Source organism: Taurulus bubalis (genome assembly GCF_910589615.1).
Source record: "Taurulus bubalis genome assembly, chromosome: 2".
NCBI lineage: Eukaryota > Metazoa > Chordata > Actinopteri > Perciformes > Cottidae > Taurulus > Taurulus bubalis.
The window spans coordinates 46,759,305-46,780,193 of record NC_136590.1 but is presented as its reverse complement, the minus strand read 5'-3'; the positions used below and the strand labels follow the sequence as shown (position 1 = coordinate 46,780,193).

At 43.2% G+C, this 20,889-nt stretch overlaps 2 protein-coding genes across 2 annotated transcripts; one reads left to right on the top strand and one right to left on the bottom strand.

The window, feature by feature from the left end:
- Positions 1–349: 349 nt before the first annotated feature.
- smim36 (small integral membrane protein 36) lies at positions 350–691 on the top strand (the record flags this gene model as incomplete). Its single annotated transcript, XM_079237150.1, has 1 exon — positions 350–691. The coding sequence occupies one exon, from the start codon at positions 350–352 to the stop codon at positions 689–691; it is 342 nt and encodes a 113-aa protein (XP_079093276.1).
- An 11,293-nt stretch (positions 692–11,984) lies between these two features.
- On the bottom strand, positions 11,985–20,219 carry hlfb (HLF transcription factor, PAR bZIP family member b; the record flags this gene model as incomplete). Its single annotated transcript, XM_079237147.1, has 5 exons — positions 11,985–12,200; positions 12,615–12,776; positions 12,900–12,952; positions 19,097–19,387; positions 20,111–20,219. The coding sequence occupies 5 exons, from the start codon at positions 20,217–20,219 to the stop codon at positions 11,985–11,987; spliced, it is 831 nt and encodes a 276-aa protein (XP_079093273.1).
- Between the last annotated feature and the right edge of the window lie 670 nt (positions 20,220–20,889).

Below are 20,889 nucleotides of genomic sequence, written 5' to 3'. Positions count from 1 at the left end.
AAAATGGCGGCTTAAGTTATTAAAAACTGAGCAGCTTTAATCATTGGCTGCTAAAACTCAAGGTTGGAGGAGCAGCGAGGATTAAAGCACAAAGCCTCCCGTCTGTCTCTCTCTCTCTCTCTCTCTCTCTCTCTCTCTCTCTCTCTCTCTCTCTCTCTCTCTCATCCTCTCATTTCATCTCCGTGCCCTCTGCTGTCTTTTGCTCTTTCTCTCTCCGAGCAGCCAGCTGTCCATCCCTCGTCCATCATCGCAGTCTTTTTTTTATAAAATATTTTGTTTATATCTCTTTTCTCTCTTTTCCCGCCGTCCCTCTGGAGCGCCCCCCGGGGGCGAGATATGAAGCGGCGCCATGGGCTTCATGGAGTTCTACCTGGAGATTGACCCCGTCACCTTGAACCTCATCATCCTGGTCGCCAGCTATGTCATCCTGCTGCTGGTGTTCCTCATCTCCTGCATCCTGTACGACTGCCGGGGGAAAGACCCAACGAAGGAGTACGCGCCCGACAGCGCCCCGCCGCCGCCCAGCCAGTCGCCCATCCGGCTGGTGGTCATGCAGAACTCGCCGGCCTCGGCCCGCTACGAGCCCGGCGGCGCGGCGGGCCACGGCGAGCCGCCCACGCCGGACCTGAGCCGGGACCGAGGGGAGAGGGAGAGGGAGGGGGAGAGGGAGAAGAGGAGTACTCTGGTCTGAGGAAGAGGAGGGAGGAGGAGGAAGAGGAGGACTTTGTTTTTAGTTCTGGACTCTTTGTTTGTTTTACTTTCTAACATCTGGATGTGTTTGAGGAGCTGCTGGGTGGGTCAGCAGGAGGTAAGCAGCCAGGAGAGTCGACCCAACACACACACACACACACACACACACACACACACACACACACACACACCGTCTGTAACAACGTAATAATCATAATGCAAATAGAGGAAAACATATCACAAAACAAATATAACTTTTCAGCTTAAATGTCTCAATTATGATTTATTGTTTTAAATCCTTAAGCGCTAAAATCAATGGTTTACATCTCATGGCTTGGACCCAAACGGCTGCAACTCCTTATTATTTGTGTTATAATTATTCCTTTGAAAAGACCAGTCGATTTCTTAATCTATAAAATGTAATTAGATCGGATTAAAACAACGCTGTTCATGTGGCGACAATCAATCACATTTACAAATGACTGAAACAGGAAATCAGTTATTAAAATGGTCATTCTGTCAGTCAACTTATCAATCAACTTATTGTCTAAAACCTGGAGGACGTGGCGTTGTGGGGACTCAACCCCACGTTGTGAGGACTCTCATTACGGGGACCGAGAAATTGGTTTCCCCCAAATTAAGCTGTTTACTTTAAGTTGAATGCATTTCTTCTTAAATCGTCATGATTCCTGAAGGCTGGAAGTCGTTCAGCTCTGAAGGATGTTTGTGTGTGAGCCGGTCGAACGGAATATTGTTTTCATAAACTTCAGCTATGATGCGATGATCATAACTGACAACAAAAAGGAAAGCGCTTGAGTTCTTTTATTGGTCCAGAGGCTTCAGAGCAAGAGAACTACGTCAAAGTCAACGTCAACCAACAACTAGACTTAGAGATTAGTATTTCTCTGTAAAAGCCCACATCTGGTAAATGCTCCTGACGCGAACATGTGTGTGTTCATGTGACGGTTCATGTGAGTCAAGGGCGTCTGCTGTCCCGTGTGGCGTGTCACAGTCTGCGTGTTCCATCTGTAATCCATGACGCATTAAGCAAATGCATGGAAATCAATTATCACCGATACGCGTCTGAGTGCTCGACCCAAATCCAGTCGCCGGCACGCCGTCCGGGTCGGAGCAGCCGATTGGTCCATTTATCATATTAAGTATAGTTGTGATCAGAAGAACCGGATTCATTCGTTCTAAACTGTAGCTGATCCGTCGACATCAAAGGAAAAGTAGATTTAACCTTCCTCTTGTTAGCTTTCTGTTAGCATCTCTTGTGTTAGCTTTCTGTTAGCATCTCTTGTGTTAGCTTTCTGTTAGCATCTCTTATGTTAGCTTCTGCTAGCATCTCTTGTGTTAGCTTTCTGCTAGCATCTCTTGTGCTAGCTTTCTGCTAGCATCTCTTGTGTTAGCTTCCTGTTAGCATCTCTTGTGTTAGCTTTCTGTTACCATCTCTTGTGTTAGCTTTCTGCTAGCATCTCTTGTGTTAGCTTTCTGTTAGAATCTCTCGGTTTCGACCCATATATATTTACTTCAAGAAAAAGGCTAAAAAGTATTTTTTCAGCAATAGAACTTTAATATTAACACAAGGTGTTAAGGTAAAACAAACAACAACCAATAAAGCAAATCTTATTTTTAAAATTGGGTGGAAACCGACCCTTAAAACACAAAGGTCATCATTTCAACCAGAGCATTTTATAATTTAGTGATTTTTTTATTTTGTTGAAATAAGTCAGAAAGTCAAAAAGCCTTGATGCAATAAACACATGTATGTGTTTCTTTTATGCATTTAAAACTAAAACGGGTCGGTGACCACAAGAGGAAGGTTGAATGCTTTGATCTCCATCCAACTGCAGCACGGACCCGCTTGGGATACACACTGCGGTCTCCTGGGTGAAAGTCCTGTGTTTGTCAGACCGTCCTCATCCTATGGACTCAAACTGGGTTCAGGGTGTCGACCGTACAGAACGGTTAATGTTGTCAGAACATGAACATATACAGACATGCACAACATTCTGAAATATTCTTTTACACTGAATTCTTGTGTATATTTAAAAAGAAAATACTCAGGTGTTGATAAATGGCTTGAGATGTTTTTTAAACCGTTTTCAGTTTGACGTTATTATTAAAAACAGATGTGAATGTTTCAACAGATGGGAATGTTGATATTGGAAAATTATGACCCACGTTTTTTATTTCCAAAGACAATTTTTAAATGGGAAATAAAGTGGTTAATGGTTAAGTTATGGTTATGAAAAAATCTGTCTGTGACCAAACATGAACTCCTGTCTCTTCTCACTATTATTATATATTATTATTAAAAAACACTTTGAGTGATTAATACATAGAGATAAAAACAATAATAATAATCTGGCATTGCTCATTCATAATTATAATAATATATAATAATACCAATTCAAGACATTTGCTCATCAGCTATGAACAGAAGTATGTCTTTAGTTTTAAAGGTATTTGGTTTTACGTCACAACCTTTTTTCTAACCTTAATTCAAAGCTCAGGGGCAACTTGGACAATGTTGCATGTGAATGTAATTTCAAGGATAATTTAGTTATTAATATTTTAATTCTGTTGCTGCTAAATAGTTGTCAAACATCGTCCATGAGATATTTCAGTCTGACTTTCTGACTGCTGTCATTTCAAAGTCATCGAGGTTAAATCCTCTGGAGACGCCGAATATCTGAAACCAAACGTATTCTTCACTGGTCCAATGATTGGACCAACCAACAGACAGACAGACAGACAGACAGACAGCTGATTGGACATCATCAGGACCAGACCTTTGAGTCCCCTCCCCCCCAAACTCTGGACCCTGAGGTCCCTGACTCTTAAGCTCTTGGTCCGGCCGCATGGAGGTCTGAATCAGTAAATCCCTTCATCACTGAAGCGATCACATAAAGCCTCACTGGACGTAATGAACGGACGGACAGATGCCGGTCACTCGTCACGTTGACGTATGCCGGGAGGCGGGACTTAACCCCTCGCTGCCCCCTAGTGTTCAGGGGTTACGCAGCAGATGTTGGTGCTAACAGATTTAAAAGAAGCCGATGGAGACGCTCAGCTGATGTTTGTTTTGGAGGGAAATCCTCCGACGGAGACTCACGATGGGAATGTCTTCGATGGAAACGTCTTCAGAGTTCAAAGTATTGGTCGAATTAAAGTTGTGACCGAGATGACGTCAGTAGGGTTCGTCCTCAAGGGACCGCGAAGGTCTGCATCGTCTGGTGGCCCGAACCAAGTCGCATGAATATCAACATTATCAACTAGAAAACAATGAAGCCCAGTGGTCCGAATCTGATATGTTAATCACAGAAAGATGTTTAAATAATACAAGAAACAGCTCAGTTTTTGAACTTCTGGGCGTCGACCTTCATGGAAAGTGAAGGAGGAACGATAAATCCAATAAAACACCTTTATTTTGTCTTTTTCCTGTGTTTTTTAGGGACTCGGACACACCTGCTGACAAAGAACTCCCAGAAGCCCCTTCACTTCCTGCCGCCATCCTAGATCAGCCTGAAGCCCGAAGCAGAGGCAGCCGAGGACCCACAGACACCCAACACTGATTGATTGATTGATTGATGTGATGGGTTCACGAGACAACGAGTCCCACTTGAACCAGTTGAGACTTCTGGACTCACCAGGACGGGCTTGTGTTGTTTACTGGGAACATGTCAGCTGGTGTTCTGGTGATTTGATGAACTGTAAATGTTAGTGAGAGTTTTCTCTTAATTGGGAGCGTATAAAATAAATGTTACAACCTGTTTTTAGTTGTATTGTTCCTGAATGTGTTCATCAAATGATCACCAAAAAAAAAGATGCAACCTGGGATCAGATCCTGGAACCGGTTCTCCTCCTCTTTGATCTAAAGGACATTTGTTGTGTCACACACATGTCAAACTAATCTCTCTTCCTTTCCTGAATCGACCAAAATCCCCCCCCCAAAAAAAAGACGATCGCCTCCCGCGTCAGGCGGCCGCCTCCTCTCATTGGCTGTGGCGCCGGCCGGCGGATGATCCGCAGAGGACACAAATCCTCTTACATAAAAAAAAACAAAAAACCAGCACACAAGCCAGCTGAGCAACCGGCCAATCGCTGCGTCCCGTCCGTCATATGAATTGCCCCCTCTTCATATTCCATGTTGGTGGATTAAATGGCGCCCGCCGCAGAGTATTAGCAGCGCGTGTTGTGTGTTTGTCTTTTGCCCTGTGCTGTGTTGTGTGTCCGTGGGGGAGGTGGGGTTGCGTAAGCTTCAGGTTGTCAACAGGCTGAGAGGTTTTCGTCGTGTTCGTTCCTGACCCGGCGGCTCATCTGATGCCGACATGAGGCTCAGGGGCCGCGGCACGCAACGCCCGAGAGGTCGGACCGAAGCCCGGCGGTGACGTCGGATGTAATCAGAGACGCGTCCCATCCGATGGAGCCAGAACCAACGACCTTCTTTGGATAAAAACACTGAAAAAGAAACATTAAAAGCAACATCTTGAACATTTCTGTCCACTTCAACACAATGTGAACCACTGCTGTGCATAGAAGATGTAAAATATGAATGTGTTGTGTTGGTAAACTATAAATGAGACTCAAACAAAGCTTGTTTTTATCTCCACACTTTTTCTTTAAAAAAGCAGTTTTCAGCTTCTTTTTAATTATGAGCCCCAGCGCCCCCGAAAATGGGGGCAGAACTCTTCATCAGGAGGTCTTCCTCACTCTCCAAGTCCTCGTCCTCCCATGAATCCACACCAGAGCCTCAGATGTGACAGCAAAGAAAACTGCACAGCCTCACAAGAGCATATACGTCCATTTTACTTGTTTATAACACAATTCAACCATAAATATTAACATACATATGACTCAAAGGACTCGAAAGTGACTTGATAGAGTTCCCCAAGTTATGAAAATAACAATGTTCATATCCTAGCTTGATGCTACACATGATTAGCACCTTTCTGGAAAGCTTACGACCTTCAGAATCCACCAATACATGAAAACACTGAGAGACAAAACCTCAAGATATCAACACATTGCAGCCAGACACTGAAATATGACTTATGATAAACTATACTTGGTATGTATTGTACTTATGATAAACTATACTTGGTATGTATTGTACTTATGATAAACTATACTTGGTATGTATTGTACTTATGATAAACTATACTTGGTATGTATTGTACTTAGTTATGATAAACTATACTTGGTATGTATTGTACTTACTTATGATAAACTATACTTGGTATGTATTGTACATACTTATGATAAACTATACTTGGTATGTATTGTACTTACTTATAATAAACTATACTTGGTATGTATTGTACTTACTTATGATAAACTATACTTGGTATGTATTGTACTTAGTTATGATAAACTATACTTGGTATGTATTGTACTTAGTTATGATAAACTATACTTGGTATGTATTGTACTTATGATAAACTATACTTGGTATGTATTGTACTTATGATAAACTATACTTGGTATGTATTGTACTTACTTATGATAAACTATACTTGGTATGTATTGTACTTAGTTATGATAAACTATACTTGGTATGTATTGTACTTAGTTATGATAAACTATACTTGGTATGTATTGTACTTACTTATGATAAACTATACTTGGCATGTATTGTACTTATTTTGAGTTAAGAATCCCACTGCTTGTCACCTCGTTCTGTACACCCACGCCTCACCTCACGATGATGACAGAACAAGAACAACAAGAACCAGAACAAGAAAAGAACAAGAAGAACAAGAAGAACCAGAACAACAACAACAACAACAACCAGAAGAACCAGGACAACAACAACAACAACAACAACAACAACAACAACAACAACAACCAGAAGAACCAGAAGAACCAGGACAAGAAAAACAAGAACAACAAGAACCAGAAAAGAACAAGAAGAACAAGAACAACCAGAACAACAACAAGAAGAACAAGAAGAACAACAAGAACAACAAGAAGAACCAGAACAAGAACAACAAGAAGAACCAGAACAAGGAGAACAAGAAGAGCCAGAAGAAGAAGAACCAGAAGAACCAGAACAAGAAGAACAAGAAGAACCAGAAGAGCCAGAACAAGAATAAGCAGAAGAACCAGAAGAACCAGAAAAAGAACAACAAGAAGAACCAGAACAAGAACAACAAGAAGAACCAGAACAAGGAGAACAAGAAGAGCCAGAACAAGAAGAACCAGAAGAACCAGAACAACAAGAACAAGAAGAACCAGAACAAGAACAACAAGAAGAACCAGAACAACCAGAACAACAAGAACAAGAAGAACAAGAATAACCAGAACAAGAAGAACAAGAAGAGCCAGAACAAGAAGAACCAGAAGAACCAGAACAAGAAGAACAAGAAGAACCAGAACAAGAAGAACCAGAAGAACCAGAACAACCAGAACAACAAGAACAAGAAGAACAAGAATAACCAGAACAAGAAGAACAAGAAGAGCCAGAACAAGAAGAACCAGAAGAACCAGAACAAGAAGAACTAGAACAAGAAGAACCAGAAGAACCAGAACAAGAAGAAGAACAACAACAACAACCAGAACAACAACAATAAGAACAAGAAGAAGAACCAGAACAAAAACAACCAGAACAACAACAACAACAACAACAAGAAAAACCAGAACAACAACAACCAGAACAACAACAACAAGAACAACAAGAAAAATCAGAACAACCAGAACAAGAAGAACAAGAATAACCAGAACAAGAAGAACAAGAACAACAAGAAGAACCAGAACAACCAGACCAACGAGAACAAGAAGAACCAGAACAACAACAACAAGAACAACAAGAACAACAAGAAAAACAAGAACCAGAACAACAAGAACAACAAGAACCAGAACAAGAAGAACAACAAGAAGAACAACCAGAAAAAAAGAAGAAGAACAAGAAGAAGAAAGAGCCGAACGAGAAGAGACGTTCAGGTTTCATCTGAAGAATGAACCTCATGAGTTCAATGACCTTTTCTCACCTTTACAGAACATTATGAGTTCAATCACATTATCTCACCTTTACAGAACATTATGAGTTCAATCACATTATCTCACCTTTACAGAACATTATGAGTTCAATCACATTATCTCACCTTTACAGAACATTATGAGTTCAATCACCTTATCTCACCTTTACAGAACATTATGAGTTCAATCACCTTATCTCACCTTTACAGGATGTTATGAGTTCAATCACCTTATCTCACCTTTACAGAACATTATGAGTTCAATCACATTATCTCACCTTTACAGAACATTATGAGTTCAATCACATTATCTCACCTTTACAGAACATTATGAGTTCAATCACCTTATCTCACCTTTACAGGATGTTATGAGTTCAATCACCTTATCTCACCTTTACAGGATGTTATGAGTTCAATCACCTTATCTCACCTTTACAGAACATTATGAGTTCAATCACCTTATCTCACCTTTACAGGATGTTATGAGTTCAATCACCTTATCTCACCTCTACAGAACATTATGAGTTCAATCACCTTATCTCACCTTTACAGGATGTCTCAACTTTTTTTATTCATAATAATCAAGTTTCTTAATTCTATGTATTCATAATTATATATATATATATATATATATATATATATATATATATATATATATATATATATATATATATATATATACATTGATAATATTTCCATAGTTTTACTTCTTTATTTCGTGCTTCTGAAGACTTTCTGGATAATCAATAAACGGAGGATTTTGATTTGATCAGTTATTTCTTCTTCTTGTTTAAGATAAATGTGAGAACAATAACAGGCTGTGATTCATTCTGCAGGGAGGTGCTGCCCCCTGCTGGTGGGTTGAAAAAAAACTCCCAGGATGCAACTGGACCACATGTCTCATTTAGTTCTGCATTCAGTTTATTATTGTTTGTCTATTCATTGTTTTGTTCAATGAAACAACATATTTTAATGTTTGAACAACAAATTAAAACCACAATGTTTTGTCTCAAACTTATTTTATTTTCTTCACTTTTTTATGTGCAAACTATTATTTAACTTTTAAATGTAATTTAAATTGTATTAATAATTATTAGACTGATTAAAGTGTGATGATTACGTCAACAAATCATAATGATTTATCAATACATTTGCATCTAAATTCCTGTTTATATGTCTTTTGTTTTGTTTGTTGAACTGCGTTTTAAACCTAAAACGAGACGAAAGAGACAACAACTGGATCTGAATGTTTATTTATTTTCATCATGAGAAACATAATCAGGGACAAAAACAGAAGAAAAATAATAATCTTTGAACAAACAGAAAAAGAGCGAATACACAGTGAACAAAAGGAATATAAAATTAAAAAGGCTCCAGGTTGGGAGAGTACATTCCTGTGGGCGGAGCATCTCTAACACCTGCTCAGGTAAACACTCCTGTGGGCGGAGCATCTCTAACACCTGCTCAGGTAAACACTCCTGTGGGCGGAGCATCTCAAACACCTGCTCAGGTAAACACTCCTGTGGGCGGAGCATCTCTAACACCTGCTCAGGTAAACACTCCTGTGGGCGGAGCATCTCTACCACCTGCTCAGGTAAACACTCCTGTGGGCGGAGCATCTCTAACACCTGCTCAGGTAAACACTCCTGTGGGCGGAGCATCTCTAACACCTGCTCAGGTGTGAAGAGGCGTTGAGGTTTTTTAACTACATAGGGGTAAATAATGCCCATAATATCCCCACATATACATGTATAATATCTATGTGACCCTTCCAGAATACACAGTAAATATTTATGTAGGAAAACAGACTGTACAAAAACACCTGATATCTCTGTATAAACATTAAAACCGTTAATATATATATACATCTCAGTATATAATCTATCTTGTGTTGCTCTGCAGTAGAGTGAGTCCACAGGAGACGACACGACACACAGCTTCAGGTTTACATTCAAGTCTCACTGGACCAGCGGGAATAAACATATTACAGTATTTCAACTACGTCGACGTGGTTTTGAGATATATTTCATATCAACTTCTGATTTTAAAAACACAAAGAAAACAACATTTTGAAAACACTTTGAGGACTTAGATCAATAGTTTCATTCTTTTAGCAGCAACATTTATGAAACTTGACCCTCGGCTTCAGTTATCTAAGACTAAAAGCATCTGTTGGCTAAACGCTGCCGTTGAAATACAACACTCAATTTCCCAGAATGCAGCAGTGAAAACACCAATAACCACTCTGCTCTTTTTGGCGTGTATTTAGTTTCATGTTCAGCTATTTTGATACTGTTATTAATTAATTATATTTCTGTTCATATTTACAGCAATGAGAATAGTTATTAGTAATATACAGTATATACATTATATATAAATATATAACATATATATATTAGTTATTAGTAATTAGCTACAACATGTTTTAAACTATTTTGAAGTGTTTCTGTCTAAAGTTTTGATGCAAATATACTATTTTATAAAAGTTAATATAGTTTTGACTGAAGTGGTTTGAAATCTTTTATATTTAGTTTATTTTTATATTTTTGACAAAGAGGATCCGTGTGTCCACAAAGTGTGTTTTAGCAAAACAACTAAATCTTGTGGACAAGGTATTATTTTGCAAGCATGACAAGTTTCAAAAGGTTCCGCTAGGAGCCACCAGGGGCCACCAGGAGCCACCAGGGTCCACCAGGAGCCACTGGGGGCCACCAGGGTCCACCAGGAGCCACTGGGGGCCATCAGGGTCCACCAGGAGCCACTGGGGTCCACCAGGAGCCACTGGGGGCCACCAGGGGCCACCGGGAGCCACTGGGGGCCACCAGGGGCCACCAGTAGCTGCCAGGAGCCACTGGGGTCCACCAGGGTCCACCAGGAGCCACCAGGGTCCACCAGGAGCCACTGGGGTCCACCAGGGTCCACCAGGAGCCACCAGGGTCCACCGGGAGCCACTGGGGTCCACCAGGGTCCACCAGGAGCCACCAGGGTCCACCAGGAGCCACTGGGGTCCAACAGGAGCTGCCAGGAGCCACTGGGGTCCACCAGGGTCCACCAGGAGCCACTGGGGTCCACCAGGAGCCACCAGGAGCCACCGGGGTCCACCAGGAGCCACTGGGGTCCACCAGGGTCCACCAGGAGCCACTGGGGTCCACCAGGAGCCACCAGGAGCCACTGGGGGCCATCAGGGTCCACCAGGAGCCACCAGGAGCCACTGGGGGCCACCAGGGTCCACCAGGAGCCACTGGGGGCCACCAAGAGCCACTATGGTCTAACAGGGGCCGCTAGGGGCCACTACAGTTCATGAGGGTCCACCAGGGACCCCAAACGTAACTTCAAAGTGTTTCTGAACTGGTTGAGTTTTTATAGAAACATTTGCTGACGTTGTTTCAGCACATTTACTGATCAAAATAAATATTAGTGTTTTAAATGTGCATATTGTGTGCCGAATAAAAAAACTAACACATTTGGAGAGTTGCACAAAAAACCTTTTTTTTTGGTACACGGAATGAAAAACAGAGAGTGCATCTTAAAGTTATGTTTTCTTTGTATTGTTATATATTTGCACTAAACATCATGATGACCAGATGCTGACTGGCCAATAGCAGAGCAGCGAGAGGCGGCACGCTTCAGGTATGTGCATGTGGACAGGTGCATTGTGGGAACAACACCTGGGAGTGGGCAGAGAGCGAGGCGTTGGCGGTTCTAAAGTGCCTTTATATCGTACACTGGGTAGGAGGCGGGGCTTGAGGTCAAAGGTGGGAGGAGTCACAGCCAGACGTCCAAAATTGTGTGTGTTTGTTTTTATTGGTCCTGAATAACGGGCTCAGCTCACGGCTGCTAGCTGTTAGCCGTTGGCTGCTAGCTGTTAGCCGTTGGCCGCTAGCTGGCCGCTAGCTGCTGGCCGTTTCCCGCTGACCGCTGGCCATTAGCCGTTGGCCGTTAGCTGGGGATATCGTAAAGACGTGAGAAGGTTTTAATGGAGTAATCCGCCGCTGAAAATAGTCCCCAACAAAGTCCTCATTTCCTGTTAGCCAGACAAAAACTAAAGCTTGACATCTTTAGTATAAAAACAATAAAAGAAGAGATTGAAATGAGTAACAGGTGAGCTGGTCGTCAAAGTCACAGAGGAGAAGTGAGAGGAGGGTTGCTGGTGGATCAGGAGGAGTGTTGTTGTGTGTATGTATATATATACATATACATATATATACATATACATATATATATGTATATGTATATATATATATATATATATATATATATATATATATATATATATATATATATATATATATATATATAGTGTGATTCGTCCTACAGCGGCCCGTGCTGGGCCTCGTACTCGGCCAGGACGCTCTTGGTTCGGCCCAGCTCTTTCCTCAGCTCGGCCACCTCGTGCCTCAGAGCCGAGTTCTCCTTCTCCAGGAACGAGGCCCGGATGGCGATCTGGTTCTCTTTGAGCCGCCGGGCGTCCCGGGACCGCTTGGCCGCCACGTTGTTCTTCCGGCGCCGGGCCCAGTATTTGTCATCCTGCTCAAAAGGACAAGAGGGGAGGAGAGAGGAGACGTGAAAAACAAGGAAAGGACGCGTAGTTTTGCTGGAATTCATTGTTTAATATTTAAAACCAGATGCTTTAGAAAACCGGTGCCAAGGTTGTAATAACTGAACTCTTCTTCTTTCTTGTTGCGTGAGAATATCACCATGAATGGACGTGGTTAGCTTAGCTTAGCATAAAGACTGCTAGCTGCAAATGCGCCTCTAAAGCTCACCGTTATTATCATTTATTATTATTGTTAATATTTCTATTTAGGTTAAAACCAATGAGACAAAAGGTGTCAGTCAGACGTTCTGCCCCCTAGTGGTCAAACACACACACACACACACACAAACACACACACACACACACACACACACATGATCGGGTCAGAACCGGCTCCAAAGTACCTTCAGGTCCTCGGGGATGAAGATCTTTCGAGCCTTCTTGATCATCGGCTGCGGCTTCAGCTCCTCGGCCGAGAACTTGCGTTTGCGCGGGTCGAACATCTCCTGACCCGGCACGCTGGACAGCGCCAGGTCGGCCGGGTCGGGCTCGTACCCAACGGGGACCTGGATAGAGTCCGGGTCCCCGTTGGGCTCGTACCCGACGGGGGCCCGGATGGAGTCCAGGTCGGGCTCGTACCCGACGGGGGCCCGGATGGAGTCCGGGTCGGGCTCGTACCCGACGGGGGCCCGGATGGAGTCCGGGTCGACGGGGCCGGCCGTGTTCCCGGAGCTCGGGAGGCCTGTGTGGAGAAAAGAAACCGGTCCAGTTTCAACGATTATAAACTTCAAAATATAAAAAAAATAATCTTCAAATATATAAAAATACTTCAAATAATAAAACTAAATATATATAATTATTATTAATTATTATTATTATTATTATTATTATTAATTAAATATTTGAATAAAACTTCAAATTTCAAAAAAACTTCAAATATATAAAATATTGTAAAAACATGAGGTCCATGTCAGCGAGACGTAAACTAAAGCGGTCGCAGGATACAAAACTATGATTCAATATTATTATTGGAGAAGCAAATTTTCAATATTTTTAAGAAATGTATCTGAATGCTTTTTAAGGTATTTTACTACTTTTAACTTTTAACATATGAATACACTTTACCACCAACATGTCTTTACTTTTAAATCATATATCTTTAAGTAATTTATCTGACTCTGAGGCTGCAGTGACGGGCTGCAGCCAGCAGGCGGCGATAGAGCTATAGTTAAACCATTAACACTTTCAGTGAGACAGAAGAAAATGATTATTGAAGTATGAACACATGAATAAATATATTTCCAGTTTCCTCTTGGATACACACAGCTCGAATGTCCTTTAAATGTCCTGCTGATGCATTCAATGTCTCCTTTGATGCATTCAATGTCAAAGGAAGATTTGTTTAAAAAACATGTTTTTCCTCTCCTGCTGGTCCAGCGAGGTCAGGGCATGTGTGTGTGTGTGTGTGTGTGTGTGTGTGTGTGTGTGTGTGTGTGTGTGTGTGTGTGTGTGTGTGTGTGTGTGAGGTCTGGATGTCTGTCTTTGTGGGGACCAGTAGTTCTCGTGAGGACACCTGGTCCTCTCTTGGTGGTTCTGGAGCTGAAGGTGAGAACCATACCTCCATGAAGGAGGGAGAGCTCATTGTGATGATGCAGCAGCTCCATAAACATCATGAACGTAGTGGGTGTAATTCCTCTCACTGCCAGAGGGGGAGACAAAGGCTCTGCAGGTTTAAAGGACTGTTTGAAGGTTCCTTTAAATGAACTAGGGACATTTCAACCAATCAGATTTCAGCCTGGACGGGAAGACCTGTGATTGGTGTGTGTGTTTGTGTGTGTGTGTGCGTGTGTAAAAACTTCAGCGTTAAATATTTTACTCGCCTCAAGTTCTTGAGTGTTTAAAGGGGAAGAAAACAAGCCGTCCTCTCACAGCAGCAGGGACATGTGACCTGTGTGTGTGTGTATGTGTGTGTGTATGTGTGTGTGTGTGTGTGTGTGTGTGTGTGTGTGTGTGTGTATGTGTGTGTATGTGTCCCTGCATGAGATCAATGTTTTAAGAACACAGTGTTCTCTGCAGAAGTAGGCCAGTGGGCGGCAACCTTAACCTCCATCAACACGACATGTTTCCTCAGTTTACACAAAACAACACCCACACACACACACACACCCACACACACACACACACCCACACACACACACACACACACACACACACAAACAACACACACACACACACACACACACACACACACACACACACACACACACACACACACTAATCTGCTCTAGAATTTATGAAAAATAGGGCTACCGTATGCAGATCAAACACTGTGAAGCCTCCAGTTCAGCAAACCGGCCGTCGCCATCTTGTTTTTTTATATCATCAACAAGTGAACAGGAAGTGACCAAATAAGGACTGAGGAGGAGTGACATAGAGACCTGCCAATCAGCTTGTAGTACCGTGTCTATCAAAGAAGCATTTTGTGTAAATCAAAAACATTTCATTTACATTAAACACGTGTCTGCTCCGCCTGTCAGACTAGAACCTGATCCAGGACTAGAACCTGAACCAGGACTAGAACCTGGACTAAAACCTGACCCCGGACTAGAACCTGATCCAGGACTAGAACCTGAACCAGGACTAGAACCTGATCCAGGACTAGAACCTGGACTAAAACCTGATCCAGGACTAAAACCTGATCCAGGACTAAAACCTGAACCAGAACTAGAACCTGATCCAGGACTAACACCTGATCCAGGACTAGAACCTGAACCAAGACTAGAACCTGAACCTGGACTAAAACCTGATCCAGGACTAGAACCTGATCCAGGACTAACACCTGATCCAGGACTAGAACCTTAACCAGGACTAGAACCTGAACCTGGACTAAAACCTGAACCTGGACTAAAACCTGATCCAGGACTAGAACCTGAACCAGGACTAGAACCTGAATCAGGACTAGAACATGAACCAGGACTAAAACCTGAACCAGGACTAGAACCTGAACCTGGACTAAAACCTGATCCAGGACTAAAACCTGATCCAGGACTAGAACCTGATCCAGGACTAAAACCTGAACCAGGACTAAAACCTGATCCAGGACTAGAACCTGAACCAGGGTTCCTCGTGGTTCCTCAAGGAATGATCCTAGGTCCTTCCTTGAGGTTCTTCAACGATCCATCCTCATGGTTCAACAAGGATGCATCCTAGGTCCTTCATTGAGGTTCCTCAAGGATCCATCGTAGGTCCTTCCTCGTGGTTCTTCAAGGATCCATCCTAGGTCCTTTCTCGTGGGGTTCCTCAAGGATGCATCCTAAGTCCTGTGTGTGTCCTTCACACACCTGTGTGTGTCCTATAGCCGACAGAAGGACACACACCTGTTCAGGTGGAGACGTCTCTTGTCTTCCTTTCATATTTGTACGCCGTGAAAGTCACAAACTATTTTGATTCATATCTTTGGGTTTAACAAAAACAAGCAATTTAAAATGTCAGCTCGGCATTCGAGGTCTGTAATAAATTACAGAGCAGATAAAGTACAGCTGTACGTCCTGTGAGGTCCTCAAGGATGCATCCTAGGTCCTTCCTTCTGGTTCCTCAAGGATGCAACCTAGGTCCTGACGAGCAGGAGATGATCATGAACGCATGTGAGGAAGTCAAGACCATAATCATGGCAAAGTCTAATGCTGCATTCAAACTAAAAGCGTTGAGAATATTCACCGCTGCGATGGCTAGACATAAGCATTGCAAAATATCAGACAAGTTAAATGCATAAGTGTCGGGAAAATGTATCGGCTAATTTTAAGTGCGTCATCGCCAAAATCAATCATATTATATTGATTTAAATGTGCCTTGTGTTTCAGAATAAGTAGATAAAAACAAGCCCAAAGAGTATCTAATTGATATGAATGAATACTTATGAGGATATACACTCACCTAAAGGATTATTAGGAACATCTGTTCAATTTCTCATTAATGCAATTATCTAATCAACCAATCACATGGCAGTTGATTCAATGCATATAGGGGTGTGATCCTGGTCAAGACAATCTCTTGAACTCCAAACTGAATGTCAGAATGGGAAAGAAAGGTGATTTAAGCAATTTTGAGCGTGGCATGGTTGTTGGTGCCAGACGGGCCGGTCTGAGTATTTCACAATCTGCTCAGTTACTGGGATTTTCACGCACAACCATTTCTATGGTTTACAAAGAATGGCGTGAAAAGGGAAACACATCCAGTATGCAGCAGTCCTGTGGGCGAAAATGCCTTGTTGATGCTAGAGGTCAGAGGAGCATGGGCCGACTGATTCAAGCTGATAGAAGAGCAACTTTGACTGATATAACCACTCGTTACAACCGAGGTATGCAGCAAAGCATTTGTGAAGCCACAACACGCACAACCTTGAGGCGGATGGGCTCCAACAGCAGAAGACCCCACCGGGTACCACTCATCTCCACTACAAATAGGAACAAGAGGCTACAATTTGCAAGAGCTCACCAAAATTGGACAGTTGAAGACTGGAAAAATGTTGCCTGGTCTGAGTCTCGATTTCTGTTGAGGCATTCAGATGGTAGAGTCAGAATTTGGCGTAAACAGAATGAGAACATGGATCCATCATGCCTTGTTACCACAGTGCAGGCTGGTGGAGGTGGTGGTGTAATGGTGTGGGGATGTTTTCTTGGCACACTTTAGGCCCCTTAGTGCCAATTGGGCATGGTTTAAATGCCACGGCCTACCTGAGCATTGTTTCTGACCATGTCCATCCCTTTATGGCCACCATGTACCCATCCTCTGATGGCTACTTCCAGCAGGATAATGCATCATGTCACAAAGCTCCAATCATTTCTAATTGGTTTCTTGAACATGACAATGAGTTCACTGTACTAAAATGGCCCCACAGTCACCAGATCTCAACCCTATAGAGCATCTTTGGGATGTGGTGGAATGGGAGCTTCGTGCCCTGGATGTGCATCCCACAAATCTCCATCAACTGCAAGATGCTATCCTATCAATATGGGCCAACATTTCTAAAGAATGCTTTCAGCACCTTGTTGAATCAATGCCACGTAGAATTAAGGCAGTTCTGAAGGCGAAAGGGGGTCAAACACAGTATTAGTATGGTGTTCCTAATAATCCTTTAGGTGAGTGTATGTACTGTATGTGCATAATTATGTATCATGTACTACTGTATATATGTGTATATACATGTATGTGTAGATTACCATATAACTAGGAGTTTGAATATGTGTATGGGCGGATCAGTACGTATGCATTATTCATAATCAGAGATTCAATCAATTGAAGCAATGAAAATAAAGTGTGTGTGATTCTCTGTATTCTCATCACGATCACCTTAATCATGTTCTACAATAATGATATGTATGGTGTACTAATAACACTGTCATATAATGTACAGGAAGTCATGATGATGATGTGAGCTCATACAGGAAGTCATGATGATGATGTGAGCTCATACAGGAAGTCATGATGATGTGAGCTCATACAGGAAGTCATGATGATGTGAGCTCATACAGGAAGTCATCATGATGATGTGAGCTCATACAGGAAGTCATGATGATGTGAGCTCATACAGGAAGTCATCATCATGATGATGTGAGCTCATACAGGAAGTCATGATGATGATGTGAGCTCATACAGGAAGTCATCATCATGATGATGTGAGCTCATACAGGAAGTCATCATGATGATGTGAGCTCATACAGGAAGTCATCATGATGATGTGAGCTCATACAGGAAGTCATCATCATGATGATGTGAGCTCATACAGGAAGTCATCATCATGATGATGTGAGCTCATACAGGAAGTCATCATCATGATGATGTGAGCTCATACAGGAAGTCATCATGATGATGTGAGCTCATACAGGAAGTCATGATGATGGTGTGAGCTCATACAGGAAGTCATGATGATGTGAGTTCATACAGGAAGTCATCATGATGATGTGAGCTCATACAGGAAGTCATCATGATGATGTGAGCTCATACAGGAAGTCATGATGATGTGAGCTCATACAGGAAGTCATCATCATGATGTGAGCTCATACAGGAAGTCATGATGATGATGTGAGCTCATACAGGAAGTCATCATCATGATGATGTGAGCTCATACAGGAAGTCATCATGATGATGTGAGCTCATACAGGAAGTCATGATGATGATGTGAGCTCATACAGGAAGTCATCATCATGATGATGTGAGCTCATACAGGAAGTCATCATCATGATGTGAGCTCATACAGGAAGTCATGATGATGATGTGAGCTCATACAGGAAGTCATGATGATGATGTGAGCTCATACAGGAAGTCATGATGATGTGAGCTCATACAGGAAGTCATCATCATGATGTGAGCTCATACAGGAAGTCATGATGATGATGTGAGCTCATACAGGAAGTCCTGATGATGATGTGAGCTCATACAGGAAGTCATGATGATGATGTGAGCTCATACAGGAAGTCATGATGATGATGTGAGCTCATACAGGAAGTCATGATGATGATGTGAGCTCATACAGGAAGTCATCATGATGATGTGAGCTCATACAGGAAGTCATCATGATGATGTGAGCTCATACAGGAAGGCATCATGATGATGTGAGCTCATACAGGAAGTCATCATGATGATGTGAGCTCATACAGGAAGTCATGATGATAACTAATATCACACCTTCATCAATGAGGAAGGGAGCTGCCTTTTTTGTCTGGAGAACCGACGCTAAATTTCTCTAACGGAACCAAACATAAGTTATTTTGACAGAACCCTGTTGGTTCCATGCAGAATTGACGTGAGCCAGAAGGACACATGTTCTAACGCGAGCACACGGCGTGCTAAACGAGCTGAAAATCAGCAAAGTGAAGTGATGCGTTACCTGCTCTCGCCGGGCTGCCGCGCACGCCGCTCAGAGACACGGAGGTGGAGGCGTGGCTGCTGAGGTCCATGACCGAGGGCGTCGGCGTGGGCGGGGCTTGGCGCTGGCCGTGGTGCTGCGGGGCGATGCCGTTCTCGGACAGGAACTCCTCCAGGTCCATGTACTCCAGCTGGAAGGCGTCCCCGTCGTAGGGCAGCGTCTTGTCCCACAGCGTGGGGCCCAGGAAGGCCGACTGCGGGGCGCTGCGCTCCTCCTCCAGGTTCTTCTCCTTCTCCGGCTCGGCGCTGAACGCTGCAGGAGAACCCGAGGGAACCGGTCAGACACTGGGAAAGGTTCAGTCTGTTCATAAATATTATAATACATCTTTGTTTGTCTTGAAGGACGATTTGCTTCTACGCAGCAAACTATGCAGTTCATCTTTTTGCCTTAACACATGAAGCATAGACTTCTATACAACCAGAGGAGTCTCCCCCTGGTGGTCAGGAGAGAGAATGCAGCTTTAACACATGAAGCATAGACTTCTATACAACCAGAGGAGTCTCCCCCTGGTGGTCAGGAGAGAGAATGTAGCTTTAACACATGAAGCATATACTTCTATACAACCAGAGGAGTCGCCCCCTGGTGGTCAGTGTTTATTAACATAGACTTTTAGGAGCCTTTAGCTGGTTCAGGTGATTGTTCACAGGTGTCTCCTCAGAACCTTCATATTTCCAGCGTGTCCTTGAACACAACACTGGACCACAACAGGAGTCAATGATCTCCTCACCCCAGGAGAAAGGCTTTCCAGCAGACTGACATGCTGGTCACAAAACAAACAGCTCAGTAGTTTTGACTTCATAAACGCTTTTTGTTTTGTTTCTGTAAATTTGCTTCATGCTTTTGCGTTCAGGTCCTAAAATATCTGCTCATAAAATATCCGGAAATTTGGGACAGGAAACTCAGGACACAGCCGCATCACCGCTCTCCTCCTGCAGAAAACCCTCCGCAGAGGGTTCGCAGCCCGCCGGACTTCACCTTCATGATGCCGCGGCAGCTGCACCGGGTTCTCCAGCAGAGACTTCAGCACTCCGTGCGTCGCCGCGGGGCCGAACGGGCCGCCGGGATGTCGGGACATCTTCAGCATCCCAACAACAACGACAACAACAACAACAACAACAACAACAACAACAACAACAACAGCAGCAGCAGCAGCAGCACGGGGCAGAGAGAGGCGCGTGTCCGCTGCTGGAGGTCCGCGGCTCGGCTGCTACGCGGGAGGAGGACCGGGAGGAGGACCGGACTCACGGGCTGCAGGACGCGGACAGACACCGGGCACCGAGCCCGAGAGAGACCGGAGCGCTGATGACGTCACACCGCGAGCCAGACACGCCCCCTCTCCGCCAACCACAGCGCGTCGTTTGTGACTGTTCATAACTCTCTGATATGAATTATGAGCCCAGCTGGAAGAGATGATTCCTCTTGTTGTCGAGGAATAAACAGATCCTCTTTTCTATTAATGCAAAGCGATTAATGAAGCGGCGAGGCAGTGACACGTGACATGATCCAGACCAGAACCAGACCAGAACCAGACCAGAACCAGACCAGAACCAGACCTGAACCAGACCTGATCCAGACCTGATCCAGACCTGATGGTTCATGATGAAGCAGAAGGTCACGGATGCATTTTAAAACCTTTAAAAGCTGGAAGAGAAACTCTTTTATTTATTCATTTATGTTTCATGTAACATCTAAACTCTTTAAAAAAGTGTTTTTGTTCTATTGTTCTCAGACTTTATTGATTCTAGCTGAAAATA